At 41.6% G+C, this 22,062-nt stretch overlaps 3 protein-coding genes across 7 annotated transcripts; 1 reads left to right on the top strand and 2 right to left on the bottom strand.

Annotated features, from left to right (window-relative positions):
- Window positions 1-2,908: 2,908 nt before the first annotated feature.
- atp23 (ATP23 metallopeptidase and ATP synthase assembly factor homolog) lies at window positions 2,909-6,168 on the bottom strand. The gene is made up of 6 exons (XM_020634791.3): window positions 6,021-6,168; window positions 5,790-5,835; window positions 5,418-5,499; window positions 5,108-5,245; window positions 3,606-3,689; window positions 2,909-3,518 (listed from the first exon to the last, which is right to left on the bottom strand). The coding sequence occupies exons 1-6, from the start codon at window positions 6,166-6,168 to the stop codon at window positions 3,315-3,317; spliced, it is 702 nt and encodes a 233-aa protein (XP_020490447.1). The 3' UTR covers window positions 2,909-3,314.
- On the top strand, window positions 6,154-12,899 carry rpap3 (RNA polymerase II associated protein 3). Of its 4 annotated transcripts, none has more exons than XM_065951394.1 (17): window positions 6,154-6,289; window positions 7,272-7,433; window positions 7,514-7,690; window positions 7,771-7,881; window positions 7,962-8,089; window positions 8,172-8,293; window positions 8,374-8,444; window positions 8,534-8,668; window positions 8,753-8,880; window positions 9,804-9,925; window positions 10,312-10,382; window positions 10,505-10,597; window positions 11,737-11,936; window positions 12,029-12,212; window positions 12,313-12,410; window positions 12,498-12,598; window positions 12,687-12,899. In XM_065951394.1, the coding sequence occupies exons 2-17, from the start codon at window positions 7,281-7,283 to the stop codon at window positions 12,770-12,772; spliced, it is 1,980 nt and encodes a 659-aa protein (XP_065807466.1). In that variant the 5' UTR covers window positions 6,154-6,289; window positions 7,272-7,280; the 3' UTR covers window positions 12,773-12,899. The 4 variants fall into 4 exon arrangements, with proteins under 4 accessions (XP_065807466.1, XP_020490469.1, XP_020490468.1 ...); XM_020634813.3 differs by lacking the exon at window positions 6,154-6,289 and adding an exon at window positions 6,922-7,068; XM_020634812.3 differs by lacking the exon at window positions 6,154-6,289 and adding an exon at window positions 6,928-7,086.
- Window positions 12,900-14,815: 1,916 nt separating this feature from the next.
- mapk12b (mitogen-activated protein kinase 12b) lies at window positions 14,816-21,251 on the bottom strand. Of its 2 annotated transcripts, XM_065951395.1 has the most exons (13): window positions 21,074-21,251; window positions 20,167-20,483; window positions 18,993-19,122; window positions 18,779-18,837; window positions 18,577-18,688; window positions 17,963-17,992; window positions 17,221-17,268; window positions 17,006-17,120; window positions 16,816-16,887; window positions 16,515-16,594; window positions 15,708-15,786; window positions 15,448-15,621; window positions 14,816-15,033 (listed from the first exon to the last, which is right to left on the bottom strand). In XM_065951395.1, exons 2-13 carry the CDS (start codon window positions 20,283-20,285, stop codon window positions 14,969-14,971), a joined length of 1,083 nt encoding a protein of 360 aa, XP_065807467.1. In that variant the 5' UTR covers window positions 20,286-20,483; window positions 21,074-21,251; the 3' UTR covers window positions 14,816-14,968. The 2 variants fall into 2 exon arrangements, with proteins under 2 accessions (XP_065807467.1, XP_020490470.2); XM_020634814.3 differs by having other exon boundaries at window positions 20,167-21,251.
- Window positions 21,252-22,062: the final 811 nt, after the last annotated feature.

Below are 22,062 nucleotides of genomic sequence, written 5' to 3'. Positions count from 1 at the left end.
CCCAAGGTGTCAAAATATACATTTAATTCAAATATCTGAACCAACACGCCATCTACTAGTACAAATAGTAGTGTTGAAATAGCTCATCTGTCTTCTTCTACTGGTTACATCTTTGCAGCTTATTCTGCTTGCACTACTTGTTTATGGTGTCATATTTATTCTTCTTTCTGGATTTTCTTCCTAACATATCTTAGCTCAGATATGACATTGGCTAAGAAAAGAAGGTTCAAGGCAGCCATCTTTATTATGCACTCTCGTCCTCAATCAGCTGTATGTGATTGTTCTCCTCAGGCGGCTGTACTCTATATATTTTCTTTGTTCAAAAGTCTCCCCAGAGTGCTGAAGATGGGACGGGAAAATGACCATGTTGGTCGAAGGATGCCATGTCGACCGGCTTTTTTTTCTCAGTCACGTTCATTTCAAAGTCATCCAAGACATTAAGAGGCAAATACGAGTCAAACACCCCTAATGCCTAATCTGGCTACACTTCTTCCCGAGAAGATGTAGGCTATAGTACAGAAACATGCACTGTGTTCCTCATGAAGAAATAACTGTATGTCAGTACTTCTAAAATTCAACGCTGAATAATTCAGAGTCCTCTTATTATCATCAGCGCTGCCCGTGAAGAGCAGAGACTTTAAAACTTCACAAAGGCTCGTGTGTGTCCTCGCTCTTCCTCGCCTCTTTACGCCACAACTAAATCTGCCATTATTCTAATTAATGAGATGAGTTCATTAGAGCTCTCTGGGTTAATGTGTTGTCCTCCAGCAGATTAGTGAAGGGATATTCAGTGTTGCTTGAGCATCTTAATTAGTTCACAGTGGGCACTGCCTGCTAGAACGGATGGAATAATGAAAGTCGTCACTCTTTCACAGCTGGGACTTCATTACGGCGCCCTATCTCTGCTCATAAAAGGCCCCACAGTCACCTGGAGCAGGACTCAATAAAATTAATTCAATTATATGTATCAATAAAAAAAAAAAAAAGTAGCAGCACTTCCTTTTTAAGTTCCCTTTGGACTGACTTGTTCTGGTGAGCATTACTGGTCAAAACATGCCACCTGGAGGAGTGAGATGGTACTGCAGTCTCAAATCAATCAGGAATGAAGTTGATGAATGGTTTGAGAATAAAGCATTTGTGCATTTTGAAATATTGTGGAATAGATGTGTGCAGAGAAATATTATTCTACATGACATTATAGTTACCTTAACTTACCATTAAATAATAATAATGTGTTTTCTCCTTTCAGTAAAAAAGCACATGCTGCTTGTTGGACAAAAATCACTGCATATTCAAAAATGTTTTACTATATGCTAGCGCGCTTTATTTTGCTCGTATCTTCACACAGCCTGTCAATTTACATGAAATGACTGTGATCTAAAAACGCTTATGTGACATTCAAATAAGCAGTGAGTACAGTATGTTATTCTTCTTTTCTCTAGTCCCTCAATTAAACAACGTTTATACGCGAGGGGATGAGCCGGTCAGCCGTCCCGGCGATGTTAACACGCTGTAGATACGGCTCGCATATTCTTCCTTTGTATATTTACCATGATAATGTACAAGGCAAATGTACAAAGATATATCCTTGGCAGGGTAATTATTGTTAAATAAAAACGAACAAAATACTTGTTGAAACTTGTTCAAGTAGGATAATATTTGACCTTTAAAAAATAATTCAAACTAAACTGAATTTGAAAATAAAAAACAATGAAAAAAAACTTAACTAATATAACCTTTGTACTTGGCATGGCAAAGTTTAAGAACCCTTTATGTTGCATTAACGTGCTGCTCGGAATGTTGTAACAGCAGCACAAACCAGCTTTGATGCCACAAAGAAGATCAGCGAAATTAAACTGTTAAAAGTTAGATTTGAGCAAAAAGCTTATGTGCAATACGTGAATTAAAGTAGCCTATGTAAACATTAAAAAAAACATGTGTTGCACCTCATTTGATGACGATGGGCACCTTATTCTTTTCCGAGTTGAGCAGGTGTTCATTTGCATTTTACAACCCGGAAACTCATTATTCCGATGCGTCCGACACCACATGAACGCACCGTTACAACCTCAGTATTACTCCAATCCTCCAAACAAGAGCACACAAAAGACAATTCATTAAATCCACAGCCTCATTCTTCATGTCTAATTGTACCAAATGTATTTATTGTCTCGTTATTTGATATTGTGCACATCTCCAGCTGTAATTCTGTTGTTTTGCATGATTTATTCATTCATCCCACTCGGGTGGTGTGACATTGCAACAAATCCAAATATCACTCCCTCCTTTTGTCTTACATCAATCCTGCTGCCTCAAAGCTGTTTTCATCATTCCCTCTGCTAAGCTCCCACAATTAACCCCACGGTCTTTGCTCAATCCGCTTGCCTTGTTGCTTGAGCTCTTTCTCATCATGTGTTTTTTTTTTTTTTGTGTTTTCCAAGAAGGGAATGTTTGGATAAGCGTCATAATATACTCCATTAGTAATTATGACTTTGTAATTACCATGCAGAGAGTGTTGTCTTTGAGATAGGCAGACGAGGAGGAGGAGGAGGGGGGGATTATGAGGCTAATTCCCTAAAAACTTTTTTCCCCTCATTAATCTCTGCGGAGGGATACGAGATACTTTAAATGCTAATGTCCAATGAAGATGTCAGCGGTGACATTTCACAGTGACGGCACGGATGTGAGCGGTGCTTCTGTGCGAGAACTTTTCTCACTTTGTTGGCATTACTCGTCTCATATGTTCATCTGCAGGATCCTCTCTCTGGATTAAACACAAACGAGTTCTAATAAGCAATAAGCTTCCTGATGTGTCTTTTGGTAAGTCGTTCATTCAAACATTTTGTGCCAAGGTTGAAAGTAATAACCCTCGTCTTGTCCTCAGAGAAAAAAAACTAACTGTACACTGTTTTTTGTTTTTTTTGGAGGAATCAAACTTTAATTCAAAGAGAAGATACGTCAGTTTAATTTAAGCACAATCATCTCTATTTACAAGAAATCAGCGGAGGTCATTGTGGCAACAACATGAAGAGACGACGATCAAAGGAAATCCTGGTGTTTCCCTTAAAAGCACCTTTAGATCACTTTAAAATAACAGTCAAAATAAATCACAGGGCCTCATTAAGTGCTTCACTTTAAGAGTCCAAAGGGTAGAAACTGAAATGTACTCGAGCTCATCTTTTCTGTCTCCAAGGACAAAGCGCTCGCTGGGATTTGATCTTTTTTATCCTCAAGCGTTTCTGCTGACCGAGGCCCCCGACGCTGCCCAGCCCAGGTCACGGCACCCTTGGGAGTTTCATCTGAAGAAGAGGACACTAGAGGTTGGCATAATATCGATCTCTGTTCTGGTAATCTCTGTAGGCGAAGCCGGCGTCCTTCTTGGTGTGAGGGATGCGTCCGAACGGCGCGTGATCGTTGAAACAGGTGTCGAAGACGTCGTCCACGATTTTCTCCGCCTCCTTTCTGCTGATGTTCCTCACGGCGAGGATGGAGCGGAGGGCTCGGCCTCGGACGCACTCCTGTCAAGGGGGAGGGAAAAAAAAACCTTATTAGAGGGGAAAAAAAGGGTTAGCCAATAAAATGTGTATTCATGGAACTCTGGGTACCTGATGATGCTGCTTCATGCCAAAGTTAAATCTGGCAAGTTCATTGTTGAACGTGCAATCTCCGCTGAGGTTAGCTGCCCGAATCTGAAGCAATGACATGAAAAAAAAAGGTATTTTAAATATCAGCAAGATCAAGAAAACCATTAAAGTGGAATAACAGGGTAGTGGAACATTTTGTAAGCTCAACAAAAGCAGTCAAATATGATGTGGATGAGTGAGACTCAAAAGAACCAAGCAGAGAGCCAATTTCTCAGGTCGTGATTAAATCCTGACTTCCTGTTCATGAGGACACATAGATGAAGAAGTGAATATTAAATCACTGCTGAAAATAGTCACAAAAAGGGCAGTAACGCTCTGTGTCCACCTCGCGGTTTCTTGTGGGCAGAAAAGCGCCGGCTGTTCACTCGGGAGGGCATGCAGGAAGCGTTTGAGAGCTGAGAATAAAAGCGCTGCACGTCCGTCTGCTGACAATGGCTGCTGGATGACCGACACTGCTTTTTTTTTTTAGTTTGAGATTGATCAGATACGGAGCAAAGAGGATGCGATCCGTTGGCGGCAAAACTACGGGGCATATCCTACATTAGGAAAAGAGCGTCTGTGATGTCAGCAGCGCCTTTCTGAAAGGTTGAAAGATTTTCAACTTGAGCGCTCGGAGAGGCCGCACAAATAAGGAAAAAAGACGCTGGACGCTGCGATTTTTCTCCGGGCGGCCGCCTGCTGCTGTTAACGCTCTCTGCTGATACAATGTGAGAAAGACGCAGGCGCCCTAGTTAGACAAGGGGCCTAAAATAGCAACAAATAAATAGCCGCAGTTAAAACTAATGTTGCCAGCTGTTTGAGGAAACTAGTCCAAATATATTTTTGAAGCGCATTTTTGTGACGATCGTCTTTGAAGATTTGAATAAGCTTAGGCCGGAGAGTCAAAAATCCTGAATTCTCACATTCACTAAACTCTAAGCTGCATGTGTGAACACATTTGAACCCCGTGTTCACCGTGACTTTTGACTTTTTCCTGCCAGGCCCACTGCTATAATTTCCATGTGAGGTCAGGGTGAGCTGATGTGTGAACGCAGCACACAAAGGTAAAGGTAAAGGTCATACTCTTTAGTTGATACTTAAGCCCCGACACACAGCTGATAGAAAGTAAAAAAACTGTCATTATAGCGTCAGACTCTTCGCCCCCCCCATCTTGGAAAATCCTTTATTACAACACAGCGTCCTTTTTACATCGTGTCCTACCTCCTGCTGCGTTCTCGCATCAGCTCACTCAGACTTTCTGCAGAAAAAATACAAGTAGAAACTGTTTGCGTTCACACATACAGCTCGTCCTCCGGTAACTATCAGGAGATTTTCAGGAGTTGTCTGAAAGTGTGAAAGCCCTAAGAGTGTCCTGATATTTTCTGGAACTTACGTCCTCAGTCTCAGATGAAAGAGGATCACACAGTAACCATAGTAACCATTGCAACATAAAAGTAGCTAGTGCTGAACACACTGGGGCTTACCTCAGAACAAGCCAGGTGTCTGTAGTTGTTGAACCAGTCCACATTGGCCCGACAATGGTCAAAGGCGTGAATGAGCTCGTGCGTGACCACCCGGGTCATGTGGGACTGCTGGTGGATGTTGTTCTGACACAAAACAATCTACAAACAAACACACATCTTGAGTTATATCAAAGACAGATTTCTGCGTTTGCATGCAACCGCAGACAATTATTTTCTATTCTATTCTGTTATTGTTGAACATTGGTGTTATCTGTGACGTGTCAGACCCTGGTGTTATCTGTAGAGCTGCCAGATAAGACGTCTTCCTTACTTGAGAGGACGCTGCGTCGAAGCCCCCGCTGACCGTCCCGTCGCAGTCTTCACAGGAGAAGTGTCGGTCTTTGAACACCTGGCTGTGTTGAGAGGAGACAGTAAAAACATATGATCGTGTTCTTTTGCTGTAAGAATACTTTTTTTTTTTTTTAATGTAAAAAATGAGCTTGTAACAATATTATGGCTGATACAGGACTGGAGTGGATTTACAACAAGACACTTTTTTTTTTTTTTGGACTTGCTGAAAATGATAAAACGCCACATAACTTCACATTAGGATTGATAGCAACAAAAGCACTTTACAGATAATTACAAAGAAAGACAATGGCAGAACTATCACTGAATTGATGGATGGATGGATGAAACCTACCATCCTGAACTCTTCATGGCACTCAGGAGAAGTTTGGCATAAGGACCTGAGAGAAACACAAACACCAGTAAACACTGGTTTACATTCACTGACAGCTAATTCAGCTAATGCTACATGCTGCTAATCTGAGGTGATAACTACAACACTGCACGGTTATTAGAATCAAAATCCTGTCTGACAGTAAATATATCATCCTGTCGCTGCTGACATGTCATTCATTTACACACTTACTGGTTTCCATCGCAAAGTGCAACATGACCTGACACTTGTTGTTGAAAGTGAACAGACTCTCTGCGATTGATCCCTTCGCGTACTTTGACTTCGTCCTCTCCGGGAATAAGTCGTATCCATAGTCCTCCTCTTGTTTTGTCTGATCCATAGTGTGAAGTCAAGTCAACTATATTCAGAAATGTGAGCAGTAATTCTCCCGGTTAGCTGCCGCTAGCTGCCAAAGGAGGTCATCACTGTTTTCTAGATCACGTGGTACCGAAAGGTCAAAGGTAAGAAGTGTTATTTTTTTTTCCATATAACTAAAAGATATATTGTAAAAAACAAAGAAAAAAAGAGTAGTACTACATGTAAAATATGTTTAATGGGTTTAAATAAATGATTATTTAATAAATAATAAAAATTACCTTTTTAATGCGGCTTTGTTGGCGACTACTTTGTAGATCGTTTATTCAAAGTGTCAGGTAAGTAGTCCACTCCTAGAGCAATGTGCGGAACAAAACAAAATCCAGCGTAGTAAACATATAACTTTTATTACACTAGTTGACTGGTTCGTCTTTAACGTGACGACACCATAGGCTGTAAATATTAAGGGCCGTAGAAAACTAATACTTTCCACTCGGCTAAGCAAATGGGCTCAGTGGGTCATTTTTCATGTGGATATTGTGTTTCTGAGAACACGTTTGTTTGGTCAAAGCCTACACATTCATAGGCTGTACCACGTACTAGTATTTAAGTTCGGAGGCAGATCTTACATGGCTATAATCAAGTCGTGTGTAATCTTCTGTAACTTCTTTTTTGAGTCGACTGTGTTCAAAATGTACAAGTATGAATTTTCTTCGGAGTGGGAAACTGTTTCAAATAGACGATCTTAGCTCCGCCCACTGTAGGCTAGGGCGGCGCATTGCGCAAGGGCTGACGGGACTCGGCTGTCATGGCTCCGAACGTAAACAGAAACACCTGAGTGACGATAGTTTCTGTGGTAGTATTGAGCCAAATTGACTGCAGCTACATTTTAACTGTCGTGAACAGTGGGAGAAAGAAGTGCCAGGTATTTAACGAGGTTCAGGTAGCGACATAGTCACTTACATGTTCTTTTAATGTTTGGTATTTCTGCTTGTTAGCTCGCTAGCTGCTAGCAGTAAAAAGCATGACAGAGCTCGTGTTCTCCACTTGGTTTCAACGCCGACTTCAAGACAGCAACTTCGACGAGCTGTGTTAAGAGGTTGTCCAAAACAAATGTCTGTTTCACAGGGGGGCAACATGTCCGTGGGACACAAAGCCATTGAGTTGCAGCTTCAGATGCGGCAGAACGCGGAGGACATGCACAGCTTCATGAAGGAGCTGGAGGGCTGGGAGACAGACATCAAGAAGAGGGACGAGGAGCTGAGGAAGGGGGGACCTCAGGAGGCACAGGTTGGTTTCCCGGATGTAGACATTAATCACATGAGCGTGCACAACGCGATGTAAAGCCTGTTGACTCTGTTCTGTTGAAGAATCTTCCACCCGTGCGCAACAAAGACTACAAAACAAAGATGAGGGAGAAGAAGAAGAAGAAGAAGGAGGAGGAGGAGGGGGAGCAAACAGGTCAAGGTGACGCCAAGGAGGATGAGTCGAAGCAGGCTTCAAGGATAAAAGCATACGACTACCGGTCATGGGACAAGTTTGACGCGGTAGCTAAAGTCATTCCTATGAAATATAATAAACCTCATTAGTGAAGTGATGACTAAAGATTTGACTTCTGTGATGGCAGGACAAAGCTCTGTCAGAGATGGATAAGGAGGAAAGCCCTGCAGAGTCAAACGAGTCGGACTCTGAGGAAGCTGCAGCTGATAAGGAGGCCGCGCTGGCTGAGAAAGAAAAGGTCATTATTGTATGAAAAGTAGTACAAGATAAAACTGAAATGACGCTCTTTCTGAAAGCGGATTGTTCTTCCATTTTCAGGGGAACACGTTTTTCAAAGAGGGGAAGTACGACGACGCCATCGAGTGTTACACCAGAGGGATGGGTGCAGATCCTTACAGTCCAGTACTTCCAACAAACAGAGCCACCTCCTTCTTCAGACTCAAAAAGTATGGTTTCAGCATTTTAACAACATGGAAAGGTATGCAGCCTGACTGCGTTGGTAAAATCGTTTTTTTTCCCCCACTGCAGGTATGCTGTGGCAGAGTCTGACTGTAATTTAGCGATTGCTCTGGACAGCAATTATTTCAAAGCGTATGCACGGAGAGGAGCAGCACGGTTTGCGCTGAAGAAATGTGAATCTGCGTTAGAAGGTGACCGTCTGTTGTTAAGAGAGGATGAGCTGTTTTACTGGAGCAGTCTGAGATAATATCGTGCGTCTCTTTCTTAATAGATTATGAGATGGTTCTCAAGCTTGACCCCGGGAACCTGGAAGCACAGAATGAAGTCAAAAAAATCAAAGAGGTGTGTGTAGAAGATTTTGTTTTTGCGAGACTATTCCAGGCGTCTTCTTTCTTTCTTATATAAATTCATTTTTTCCTGGCTGGTTTCAGGCCCTTGGAGATCATGTGCCTTCCGCCGGGAGTGAAGTAACGCAGCCAGAAGTGACCCCCGCCGAGGACCCTGAGCGGCAGAGACTGGTAGAAGAGCAGCAGAGACGACAGGAGGCAGTTATGCAAAAAGACAGAGTGAGCTTTCCTGATGTGTTGCAGCTGGTGAATATGGATGAAATATGTTTGTTAAGTCATGATGTTTTCTGACGTACCTTTCAGGGGAACGCCTATTTCAAAGAGGGGAAGTATGAAGCAGCTGTTGAATGCTACACGAGGGGCATGGAGGCGGACAGCATGAACGTCTTACTGCCCGCCAACAGAGCCATGGCCTTTCTCAAGCTGGAGAAGTGAGCACAACACTCATTTCCCCTGAAAATTCTTCATTACCAGTAAAAAGAAGGCACTATAGTGGATATAAAACTTACAATAATGTCATATATTTAGGGCAGGGTTGGTCATTTTTCGAAAACTAGCATGATTTTGAAAGTAGCATTCGGTCATTGCTCCGTCTACACCCACCCCCTCCCCTCTGTGCTCCCTCTACAGCCACGCCCCCTCACTTACATGCATTGGTCCAGAAGCGACCTCAGCTCGTGCTTTGAGTGTGAGCTAGGGCACGCAATGGGTGGAGAGCGAGAGGCTGTGACAGGGAGGCTGTGATTGGTTCTTCAGATTGGTACCTCGTGGCAGACATTGGTTGAAGTTTTTACAGGCTTACAACTGATACAGATGACAGATTCTCTTTGTTCCTTTTTCAGAGCTCATTAATTATTAATTTCTGTCAGGACCTAAAGACAAGTTCAATCAAAATCTTAAAAAGTGAATCTGCAGGAAATTACCAACCCTGCCTTTAATGACACATTTACAATAACATGCATGTTAGGCCCCTGTTGTCTCTTAAACGTGTTTACAAAGCAATACTTAGTGCATTTATTCTGCAAGACTAATCTACACCCTCTGAGCCATTAACAAAGACTTTATCCTCAATAACATGAAAATAACAGCTTATAGTAAGAAAGGAAGACGAATGATGATATGATGAATATGATGTGTTTTTGGAAGGTGCCTTAATAACAAAACAAAAATTAGCCTGTAAGGGGCCAAAAAAGGCGCAATATGCTTCATATTAAACATGCTAATAAGCAAGTGGTTAATGCACTATTTGTGCACCTTCATAAAAAAGAGGTAATAAACATATACCGTCGCTTTGGATAAAAGCGTCTGCTAAGTGAATTGTAGAATTGAATTGTATACCTTCTGTTTGCTGCAGGTTTAAGGAGGCAGAGGAGGATTGCACTAAAGCCATTTCTCTGGACAGCACCTACTGCAAGGCTTTCGCCCGCCGTGGCACAGCAAGAGTGGCTTTAGGAAAACTACAGGAGGCCAAGCAAGGTACCGAACAAAAAAGAAACACAAAGTCAGCTAGTACTTTTTTGTGTTTGTAAAGGGACCATGTACAATATTCAAGATAAATGTTTCCATTTGATGTGTTGTCCCGGAGTCAGCTTAGAGCTCATTTACATCGCTCGTAGGTCATACATGCTTTCTATGTTTTTACTTGTTGAAGACCAAAATGTTGTCACCTGATGCGTTGATATAATCTGTCTCTAAATCCTTTGTGGTTTATACATGTGTCTTAATCATATCATTATAAGTAAGATATTACCAGAATTAACATTTATGAGGTTTACTTGTGTCATCAGTTATTCATTGTGTGGTTACATTAAACATATTATTTCTGTGTGTGTGTGTGTGTTTGCTTGGTGTTTCAATTGCAGATTTTCAGGAGTTGTTGAAACTTGAACCAGGAAACAAGCAGGCCCTGAACGAACTCCAGAAACTCCAGATTGTATGTTTCAAAATCAAGTCTTCATTAAACTATAAACAAAACAATGTCAGGAATAGAAAGAGCAGGTCTTGATGTTGACCCCACTTCATTTCTCTTTCCTTAACATCGTTCTGCTGTGTTAGGACGAGGGTCCCAGTGGCTGCCTTCAAACACCGGACAGTAACCGGAGGAGAACAGTTCAGCCAGTAAACAAACCCAAACATCTGCAGTCAACTGTGAGTTTTTTCTTATTTCCAGTTATACTCTTTACTTAATGCACAAGTGTTCTTTTGATCTAAAATACTGTTTTAACACATAAAACAAAGGAGGTCAATCTTTAACAATATTTACAGTCTATTACTCAGCTTCATTTTTCTTAAAGGAGCCATGTGTAAGATATCCACTGAATTAAATCATAAAATTACCTTACTCTATCATCAGACTTTAAGGAGTCTTAAACTTGCTCTGTTGAAGTGCTGGCTTCTCTCTCTGACAACAGTGCAGCAGCTGGTGGCCGCGCCCAATGTATGGAGGCCTCAGCGCAGCAGCCATAGGTTCAAATCTGACCTCATCCCTTTGCTGCATGTCATCCCCCCACTCTCTCCTGCCAACACTTCCTGTCTCTCTTCAGATGTCCTGTCTAATAAAGGCAAAAAGGCCCAAAAATTATCTTTAAAAAAAAACAATGCAGCAGTCAGTATGTCCTCCTCCTAAGTTTAGATTCCCGTCCGGAATGGTCTGTATTTGTTTTGACCAGAAAAGGGAGGCGGGTTTAAGGCACCCACACACAGGGCCGTTTGGAGAGATGCTTTCGAAAAATGGAGAGCTTAGAACGCAGAAACGTTTCAAGACAGATGCAGAGCTGGCTAAACACTGAAGCTTCAGTGTACACCACATGGCAACCACGTGTGCATCGACTCTAGGGAGACATATTGCACCAATGTTTTGAACCATATAGAAACATCTATTTGGCTTTTTTTCATTTTACATAACATAATTAAATTCTGTGGGTAATGTTTGTGAGAGAAAATAAGCAACCTAAATACATTGTTTTTGCCTGTAGGTAGATGCAATATTGTATTTTATTGGCTTAAGCACAAAATAAATAATGAAGAAAATACATGACTTTAAGAAGAATGTGGGAAGAGACTTTGTCTTTTGAACTTGTGAAAAGTAGATAGTGTGGCTCCTTATGTTCACAACATGCTTCTCTTTATTTGTCCAGCAGGTGGCAGCATAGACATAAATGTAGTTTGAAAGTGTGTATTTTTATTTGGTGTGTTTATTGGAAAGCATATTTTATGTATTTAAATAAAATGAAGAACACAACAACAGCCTCATTTCTGAGAGACAACAAATCTCTTCTTTTCTTCAGAAACCGCTGAGGAGGATCGATATTGAGGAAGTGAGTGGAATGGTGTCGGTGCATGAGATGCTGCCCAGTGAATCCGAGTGTACTGTGCAAGAGGTGGTGACGGAGGCCGAGGATGAATCCTCTTCACTGTCCTCATCACCCAGTGCCAAAATGATCAAAATCGAGGAGATGGCAGAATTCCCTTCACAATCATCACAGCAGTAAGTGGCATGACTTTTTTTCTATTTCATGATATTGTTTATTGTTGTATTTGTCTAATTATTATTCCCTTTGTCTGGAATCTGTATCCCAGAGTTCCACCGAGCAGACACACCAAACAGGCTGCACAGGATGTAGTTGTTCCTCCTCCTGAAGCGTCAACAAAGCCCTCCCCAGCAGAAGCAGTCGTTCCTCCGCCTCCCACCAACAGCTTCCAGCTGGAGGCCGACCTCCGAAAGGTCGGAAACCAACCTGAAGCGGTCTATAGATACCTGAGGGTGAGCGGTGTGTCTGAAGATGAGAAATCTGAATGTTTGCACACCTCTAAAACAGCAACAAGATCATCTTTTTCTTTTGTTTCTGTTCTTGTCTCGCAAGCAAATCAAGCCAGAGGCATACGTCAACATTTTCCAAAACTCCCTTGAGCCTGACATTCTCAATGAGATCCTGAGCACGCTGCAAGGTTTCTATATAAAGTGAGTTTTAAAAAAAAAAAAAAAAAGATTTTCTCTTCAGTTTTGCGTCGTGTTGTTTTTTTGTGCTTTAACATCAGTTTTGTGCAGGAACGAGGCACCAGCCGTCACACTGGAGATCCTCAGGAGTTTAGCGAGTGTGAGACGCTTCGACATGGCCGTCATGTTCATGTCCTCCCCCGAGAAGAAAGGTTGAGTCTCTTACGGATCACTTTTAGGTATATTTATATATAGATATATAGATATATATTAAATGTTCTACAACTTTTCTTCCCCCAGCGCTAAAAGAAGTGTTCGACTTCCTTCACCAAAGCGAGCTGGAAGCTTCGTCCATCACAGCCTTACAGAAGAAGTATGGTGTGTGACGCTTGGACTGACGGCAGGTCTGCAAGGTCTAAAGACTCTAAATGTGAACACACATCGCTGCATTGTTTTGAAAAAAGTAACCAAAGTAGTTCTATTCTAAATAAACGTTCATTCTTTTTCATTATACCCTGGACTGCTTTCTTATGGCCTTATTCTCTTTATGTCATCATGACTCTGTTCAATACAATTTGGAAGACAGAAATGGTAGATTGTAAATCCTATTTAGGTTTTAAAGGTGTTTAAAATTGATGCCTTTTGAGTAAAATCCTGTTCATTGTGCAACAGCTCATAATTTAAAGAAGCCCAACAACTTTTTGATCCAGTAGATGTCACCCTTGAGCACCAGCACTTAACCAAAACAAACTGCTGTTTGGCCACACCTCCTCCATCCTGAAGCCTCCGCTCTCCTCCAGAGACACACCTCCAACCCCTCTCCTCTCGCGTTCTCATGAAGGAGTTATCAATTAGAAGGCTCCATAATTAGGGTTAGGAACAGCAACATCAAGCACAAGCGGCGGTCTACATTCTCCTTTGCTCGTTCTGCTATTGCCTGTGTCCTGCGTTGTTGTGTTAGCATGCTAATGTTAGCACTTTAACACATTAAGCACCAACACAAATTAAAAGCATTTTATGGGAACACTCAATTATACCAGATCTATAATCCTAACCTGCAGGTGGAGCAAAATACAGAGTTCTAAACCCCCTACAAAAAACGTATTGTATAACTTGCAGGCCCGGTTCTAGAACAAAATGACTTCTTCTATGTCAAATAAGATAAGTTCTCTTCAGCTCTATGACACATAAACACCCCCATGTAGCTGGACTGGGAGACTGGCAGTCGACTAAGGTTCTGACGAATCAATCGTCGAGTATTTGACTGTATCGAGTCAGCCATAAAAGAGACACATCAGTATTATTTTCAGTCTGTTTCATAGCCAGCTAAAAACTCCTCACATGGGCTAAAATCAGTACAGCAGCATTCAGCACAAGCTGCAAAGAAAATGTCCACTGAGATTTTCGGGTCTTCCGGTTTCTGTGGCTATGTAGGAATAATCCCTTCTCTCATAAATCTCTGAATTGCGCAGACACTAGGAAAAAAACGACTGGAGCGACAGTCAGTTAGTCAACATCAGCGTGAAAAACATGTCTGCCTTTGACCCTCATTGTAGTAAAATATCACAACAGATTCCCATTTTTTAATGGATCGTTTGTCAGTTTCTCATATTTGATGGTAGTTGATAGAAAGGCAGGATTAAAAAGCTCCAGTGCTCAGTTATCTGAGTTCAGCCTTGAGTATTTTCAGGAAGCTTTTTGGAGATTGTAGGATGATGTAATGCTTTGGAGACCGACCAAAAGAGGGAAATGTCACAGGCGGTGTCCATGTAAAACAAAATATTATGTACACAAGAAAATCAGACATGGCATCACAATTAGGGTTGCAAAAGTTGGGAACTTTCCATGGGGATTAATGGGAATTTATGGGAGTAAACGGGAATAAACCGTGAATTTACTAAATTGAAGGTTGGCCCTTAACAGGGAACTTAAATATAGTTGGGTAAAATATATTTTAGCATAATCTTGACTAAAACAACCAGATTTCATGCAAGTACATTCGAATATCTGTGCTATTCCTCAAATACATGCACACAGCACACTGCTTACTGCAGGGCTATTGAGGCCATGCCCCCTGCATGCACTTTTCTTTTGTGGGACTTTGCTTAATTTTTTAATTGGTAGAGTGAAGTTTCCGATTTGGAATATTTCCAAAGTTCCCAAGCTTCTGGAAATTTACCGGAAATGTTCCACCCCTTTGCAACCCTAATCACAACACCTTCAATTAAAAATGGAGGTTTAGACCTTTAAGTTGGCTGTTTCAGTGTCCTGCAAATAAAGAGATAACGATGTGTGTGACTGAGGTGAATTAAGTCATCAAAACAGACGTAAAGCTTCCAGCACTCTGGGTAAAAGTCGCAGCAGTCGCCATGATTTACTCGGATTATAGACTAGAACGTGTCACTCTATCAAACTACAATAACAACATATGCTCTTATTTGAGAAAATCACATTTATTGAAAACAAAAACTTAAACAAACTAACAATTTCTATTATTTCTAAACATATACAAAACGAGAATAGTTAATAACAGAGGATATGTTTTTGGCTCTGGTGTGTATGTGTGAGTGAGTGTGTAGTGGTTAAAGTGACGTCTCTCTGGAGTCCCTGGGGGGCCTGAAGGTCAGTATCTCTGTGAAAGTGTGACCTGCAGACACACAAGAAAAGAGAATCATATAACTTCAGTATGTCACTCTAAATCATGTCTCTGTCCTACATCTAGATCACAGTTCAACACTATTATCTTTCTCTTACAAAATATGTTTTACTCTGATTCCTCTCCCTGTAGGATTTACTGTAAATGGCCTTTTAACAGATTAAATACTCAAAAAAGATCCCAGGTCTTTAGTGATATCCTCCAGCAAATAGTAAATACTGTTACAGAAGGAATACATGTTTTGCTTAACTTGTCCCTCAGAATGTGTCTGGCCTTTAAATTATCTTACCAGATGTCTTATTTATGGATTTTTTTTTTTTTAGCAACAAGTGCTGGAAGCTGAAAACAATATATTTTTGCCATGTCGAGCTGATACGGTAAACATCTTAGAAAAGTGTCGCCTACGTTTCCACTGGTCCAGCGGGAGGTCTGTGTTGTCCATGGTCTGATCATACGGCAGCGCCTCAGTCTCCTCCTCAGCGTCTCTGAACTCACTGAAGAAAGGCAGCTCGAGTGCCTCTGAGGCGCTCACCCTCTGCACAGGGTCCAGAAGCAGCATCTTCTCCAAGACACACACAGCTGTGTGGCACATGCAAGAGTCGACGTCAGCAGGAGAGCATTTAGCAAACCGTCACATGGGGGTGAATTTGAACATCTTTACGTACCCTTTGGGCTAGCTTTGGAGAACATCGAGTGCAAGTCTTTTTTTGGAACTTTTGCAAGACCTCTGATGTAATTTTTGGCCTGTCGAGAGAGGAGGGGAAGAGAGGGGTGTTCATACCTAGAGATTTTCATTCAAGTCAAAGTCAAAGTCAAGTCCGGTATGATGTTTTCTTTTCAACCATCACAAGACTCTAAAAAGGCTGCTAACACACAAATCATGAAATTCTTTCGAGGTTAATTCCTCATAAAATGTAGAATACAAAACAAACTAAAGTAAGTAACTAAACTCCTCAAGTTTGGAAACGTTATTTCGGTCGATTATTTTTGCCCCTTTAATAATACTAATTGGTGTTGTATTATACACCTTTACAACGAGGTATAACTTGCAAGGATCATGCATTTGTGCAATGAGCAACACAGCTAAACATGTGGGTAGCGCCCTCGTTGTAATGGTGACTAATCAGGCTTTCCAACGATATATAACACAACACCAATTAGTATCTTAAAAGGGGCAAAATAACTGACCGGAAAAACCTTTCCAAACTTTTTTTCAAGAGATGAAAAAGAAAAAAAAAAGAAAAATTGTTGGTGAGAAACAAAACATGTTGGCTGTTTTTAGGCTTTTTCTGTAATGATGCATAGCACAGCAGAGTGAGTCACCTAAAGATGTTATTCAACCCAAAATACATCAACAATCAAACACATCAACAGAGGAAGAATAAATATACACTGCAGACACTTCTCCTCTCTTCTCTGCTCCCTTTCCAGCATGCTCGCATTGAATTTGACAGTCAAAATGTACAACTCACATCTTGACTCTGTAGCTTGACAACAAAGTCAGGGGTTGGGGTTCCTGTGATCTTCATGATTTCTCTGAGCTGGTCGAGGTCTTGGAGAAGCGTTGGTCAAGTATCATGTCTAAAATTTTATCATTCAAAAGTAAGCTTGATGCTAGAATGAGCATCGTTTACAGACGATTTGTCCTTTCAGAGGTACAGTAGGATTTTACATTTTAAGCAATGCACAACAGGGTCAAAATAAAAGTAAACTCATTGCACTTGATGCTGAAACATAATAAGACAGTTACATCTTAATGGTTGTAAAGGATACGATCATTTCCTTTAAACAGCGGCTTTCCAAGAAGCATCTCCGCCATGATACAACCAGCCGACCAGATATCCACTGCAACAGATTGGCAAACATCAGCTGTCTCAATGAATCTGGGTTTATGTAACAAGTCTCATCTTGTGTTTTATTTGTGAACTCCTTGTCACACATGATGTGAAGAATGAGACTTTACCTGTTTGTGTATAATGCATCCAGTTGAGAATAACCTCGGGCGCTCTGTACCAGCGTGTCACAACATAGCCGGTCATCTCTGCGTCAGCCTGCCTCGCCAGGCCAAAGTCGAGAATCTGAACGAGAAAAGAAAACACAAGACAGAAGCGTGATGAGAGCAGGTGTAGATGTTTGATTGATTCAGATAAAAAAACGACTAATTTGAAGATGGGTTACCTTTAGCTCACAGTCGGGGTTAATGGCTAAATTTCCTGGTTTAAGGTCCTGTGAGAGATGAAAAGCAAACGGGACCAAGAGAACAGTTAGAGATTGGATATCTAAGAGGAAATATGTTTGTGATTCTTTATCTTATGAAGAAAGAAGCAGATATCGGTATATGGCTACTAGACATGAGGAAGCAAATTAAGATTTTGGGATTAACATAATAAAATCTCAATTTTAAGAACAATTGGTGCGAGCAGATGGCCACTTCAAGGCGAGATACTAACGCCCCTGTTACTCCTTGCATGCAATATGTTCAGGTGACCCCAACGTGGGTTCCTACCCAACATGGGGTCGCCTGAAATTTTCAATTAGCCAGTAAAAAAAACAAGAAACTTGCATAAGCTAGTGCCCCAGTTGGGCCACCACAGTCTACAAAGTGTGGACACGCCCCCCTGCTGCTCCTTCAGGGCTTGAAATAAGGAAATGAATCCAGTCATTTAGTACGACCATGACTCATGCATGTATCTTCTCTCTGCTGGCAGCAACAGCTCTCCATCAAATACTGGGTATTAAAGGTCCAAGAAAGACGTAGAGACGTGTGGGACATTTCTAATCTAGTCGACAGCGTATCAGTCCGTCTAGAAATTGAGAAAGCTCCCTGTGTGGGAATCCGGATGAATGGGCTCTAGTGTGAAAAAAAGAGCAAGTGCCCAGCCCCCACAGCTCATAGTCAGAAAGGTCAGAGGTCACGCACCCTGTGGATGATCCCGGCGGAGTGGATGTACTGGGGAGAGAGGAGATACAGACAGAATCAGCAACTTCAACTCACAGAGACAAGCATGTTATGTCACTCTTTCTTGATGCTATTTACAAGATTACAAATACAATCCCTTTGTTTTTTTTACTGACCTACACAGGGTTGTTGCATTCATTAATCCCATTTACATTCTTATACTGCTCTCTGTCGGGTATTTCTCAGGCTTCCCTCCATACAAAGCCTCCAATGGGTCCATAATCCTTAGAGTTATTACTGGTTGAAGAGAACACAACCACAGAACCCAGATCCTGGCCTCCGTGCATTGGCTTCCTGTCTATTGCCGTATTGTTTTTAAAATTGCATTACATATTTTAAAGCCCTACTTGACCAGACCTAGGTATATCGTTGAAATTTAAATCCCCTATGAGCCTAGGCGCTATCTTGGAATGGCTGATTTGCGTTTTCTGGTTGTACCCAGAGCCCGTTCAGAGCAGGAAACAAATCACTGGAAGCTAACTATAACGTATTGAACGTTTTCTTTCTAATGGACCACAAGTCTTTCTTTGTGATGTATTGTAAATTTTTCCCCGTGCGTTGGTTGTGGTGTGTACCTTGAGTCCTCTGAGCATCTGGTACACGAGGAACTGTACTCTGTCTTCTGTCAGTCTCTCCAGCTTCATCAGCTTGCCGAGGTCAGTGCCCATGAATGGCATCACCAGGTAACTATGGGCAAGAGAAGAGGAGTCAGATCACTCGAAAAAGAACGAGGACTGAGTTTCTCATCAACACTGCGGGAAAGGGACGGGAACTTACAAATCACGTAAGCGGTCTAATGAGATTTCGGCTGTGAAAACATCTAGCAGCCCAATTACCTGGTCGAGGAAAAAAAGGAAAAAGAACATCAGAATTAAAACCACATGACAGTGAAATGTTTCTCTTTAGGATTTGTTTCATTCATGTTTTTCATTAAGAGACTGAAGATGCATTTTAAACATTTTTAAATAAATATATATATATTTTTTTTTACATTTTCATGCTTCATGTGTTTGAGGAGTCGCAGCTCTCTGTAAGCCCTTTTGGCAAAAAGTTTGGACTGGAACGGCCGGTGAAGTTTCTTGATGGCCACTTGTGTGCCTGATCTGCGGTCCCATGCTGAACTGAAACAAACAGAAAGACATACCGTGTTAACATAATGAAATAGATTCTTCTAAAAATGCTGGGGGCGCTGGTGGGCGCAGTGGTTGGTGCGGGCGCCCCATGTGCGGAGGCTGTGGTCCTCCAGGCGGGCGGCCCGGTTTTAGGTCCCACCTGTGGCTCCTTTCCCGCATGTCGTTCCCCACTCTCTCTCTCTCTGATCTGCGACTCTATCCACTGTCCTATCTCTCCATTAAAGGCACAAAAACCCCAAAATTAAAATCTTTAAAAAAATAAATGCTGAAGTTGACTTTTTTAACAAACTAGTTGGATCCCAAACTAAACCAGTACGCTGGACAATTATCATGACACGTCTACAAGGAAATCCTCAGGTGTAATAACACCATCTGTCATGATACAGTGTCTCATTAATGATATTAATTACACTTGCTATGGCCCATTACAATGTCTGCAGTGAGAGAAGGTCTATTTGGGATAAAAGACAAAGCGGTGGCACTTTCTATGGACTTAAATCAGGGTCTTTGACTTCTCCGAACAATGCGATTGGGGGGGGGGGAGGTTCTCTTTGTTGACTCTCATCCAAACAACACAATGCAAAAAGTGGCCCTGCAGAGCCAGCTGTGGGGACACTGGGGACCACAATATCCCACACAGGCAGGGCTGCTAGAGCAGGAAAATGAAAGTAGAAATGACAGTAAAATGCACATGAGTAAAACAAACTATGACTGCTTCATTACTGTCAAGACATCTCCCCTTTTTGTTTAGTCACTTTCTAAGAACCACTTAACAGAGCAACTTTTGCATTGCGCCTTTAATGGGAGCAAATTGAAACGCAGGTTGTCTGTTTGTTTACCATTGAAGTTTGCAGCAGAGAGAGCGAAACAAGTGATGTGTGGTTTAATCTTTCTCTAACATGCAGGAAGTGGTGGTTGTGAAAGATAGCGCAGCAAAAAAATAAAAAAATCCTGCCACCCAATCAGCTGATTTCAAAATGAGATCAATAACCTCCTCCTAGAGCTGTGGCGGATTCTTTCCTCTTGACTTACCACACAGTCCCATAGGCTCCTGTCCCGACCTGTTTCAGCTCCCGGTACCTCTCCGGAACCTCCCACGCGGTTCTGTTTACCTCCTGACGGTAGTAACCCGTCCTTGACCGCACAGCCATACCCACCGACTACACAAGTCTGAGGTCAGGATGTTGGGGTCCGCTCGATACTCGGGTTAGGTCCTCTCCTCGTCCTTTCATGTGACAAAGTGAGTTTTTTCTTCTTCTGCAGAGTCGCTTTAGTTTCTCCCGCAGTGAAAAGTTTGGTGAAACTCAAATTCCTCCTCTGGGACCAGCGGACGTCTCGAGTAGCCTACTCTGCAGGGTCGCCAGTTACACCCCCAACACACACACACAAACACACACATTGTTAGTCATGCCTTCTGGTCGCCCAGGGCAGTCTATGGGTGTGTCTACAATGTTGGAGAAAAGGCCACAAAACATCTGCCAACACCCTGCGCTTGTACCCCTATAACATTATTCATTTTAAAATGTACCTGAAAGGTGTTTGCCTATATCAAGTTAACTAAACATTGATGACCACTAGAAATTAGTAACAAAAAAAACAACAACAAAAAACACTTCACTTTATATTTAAGATTTTTTTCAAACTAATGAATGACTTTTGTAATAATTATTTATCTGATAATTTTTCAGTATGTAGACTAAACATTAGTTCTTGTATTTCTGGTGGGATTTCATGTTGCTTCAATAAATGTATGTTTCAGATTTTCAAAACTACTAGTTTACATTGGGCTACTCTTCTATAGGCTTGCTGTATATTAAGTTATTTTCCATATAATCCTACGGAAGTCCCATGAGGACATGTACATCCATACATTTGATTTTACTCCATTTTCCTGTGATAAGTTCATTTCAATGGTTTTCACAAGATCTAGAAATCTAACCTGTTATCAGACTGCTGGTTCAAGACGGGATATGTTTTCCCCTGTGACGTTTCACCTTCAATCTGAATGTTGCAGAGGCGTAATGGAGGAGATGAAGTGATCCCCTCTCTGTACCGTCATCAGAGGAAGTACCAGAGGCGAGACGGTGTCAGCAGAGCCAGTGGGGCAGCGCAGCGATGTGTGTGTGTGCATGTCTGACTGTGCGTTTATGTAGAGCTCCTGCTTTGCCGTGCTTCTGCAACGCCTTAGTGGAGTAAATGTGGAAAGACGTGATGAAGGCTGAGATTAAGACGCAACTTTTGCACACAAAAAAAGCAGTCTGAAAAGGGCTATTGATATCCATAACACAAGATTAAAAAAAGGTAGAAATCTAGAGAAAACAACCAAAACTGTACTCGTTATCAAATTAAAAGGAAGTAGAATAAAATATATGGGCGTGTGTCTGCTTAGGGCTTCCGTACAATCTTATAGTTTGTATGATTTATAAAGACAGATCAGGAAGGGGCTTGTCCAGACGGGTTGACATGGTCCAGCCTCGAAATCTGAAAGCTCTGCAGTACCCCAAAATCCAAAACTATGATTAACTCTTTGCTTTTTCAGACTTATATTAAAATCAACTATTAGGGCTGTCTTTCAACTGTAGGCTGTTTGTAGCTTTCTTAGCATTTCAATGTGGCACATTTTCTTTTGTTAATACTTTAAATTGTGACTTTGGAAACCCATCTTCTTTTTGGGTGCCCAAAGAATTTAATCAAGAAGATGTGTATATGGTGCCACTATGTTTGGTTACTTTCTGACATAAACAAATATATACACAGTAACTTAACATCATTTAGATATTTAAACTGTAGTAGTTGAAGTAGATATGATGAGACAGACAGAGTGAATAAATAGGCTATTCGTTCAAACTTCATGCTTCCCCTGCATAGGTCATTGCCCCAGTTGGACCAGCCCTGTGGAAAAAAAAGTCTTGACACACCCCTGGGAAC

This window comes from Labrus bergylta, chromosome 23, assembly GCF_963930695.1.
Source record: "Labrus bergylta chromosome 23, fLabBer1.1, whole genome shotgun sequence".
In the NCBI taxonomy this organism is placed as follows: domain Eukaryota; kingdom Metazoa; phylum Chordata; class Actinopteri; order Labriformes; family Labridae; genus Labrus; species Labrus bergylta.
This window is presented reverse-complemented; position numbering and strand designations above follow the sequence as displayed.

What these genes read in the sequence shown, in the direction of transcription:
- atp23 (XM_020634791.3), bottom strand. Translation starts at nt 6,168, where the DNA reads ATGGATCAGACAAAACAAGAGGAGGACTATGGATACGACTTATTCCCG. An exon ending in TCGACGCAGCGTCCTCTCAA is followed by an intron (nt 5,246 to 5,417) that starts GTAAGGAAGACG and finishes GTTTGTTTGTAG; the next exon opens with ATTGTTTTGTGTCAGAACAA. An exon ending in GCATGAAGCAGCATCATCAG is followed by an intron (nt 3,519 to 3,605) that starts GTACCCAGAGTT and finishes CCCCCTTGACAG; the next exon opens with GAGTGCGTCCGAGGCCGAGC.
- mapk12b (XM_020634814.3), bottom strand. Translation starts at nt 20,285, where the DNA reads ATGGCTGTGCGGTCAAGGACGGGTTACTACCGTCAGGAGGTAAACAGA. An exon ending in AACACATGAAGCATGAAAAT is followed by an intron (nt 18,838 to 18,992) that starts GTAAAAAAAAAT and finishes TTCCTCGACCAG; the next exon opens with GTAATTGGGCTGCTAGATGT. An exon ending in CTCCAAAGCTAGCCCAAAGG is followed by an intron (nt 15,622 to 15,707) that starts GTACGTAAAGAT and finishes TGTGCCACACAG; the next exon opens with CTGTGTGTGTCTTGGAGAAG.
- rpap3 (XM_020634811.3), top strand. Translation starts at nt 7,257, where the DNA reads ATGTCTGTTTCACAGGGGGGCAACATGTCCGTGGGACACAAAGCCATT. An exon ending in GCCTTTCTCAAGCTGGAGAA is followed by an intron (nt 8,881 to 9,803) that starts GTGAGCACAACA and finishes TGTTTGCTGCAG; the next exon opens with GTTTAAGGAGGCAGAGGAGG. An exon ending in CTGCAAGGTTTCTATATAAA is followed by an intron (nt 12,411 to 12,497) that starts GTGAGTTTTAAA and finishes AGTTTTGTGCAG; the next exon opens with GAACGAGGCACCAGCCGTCA.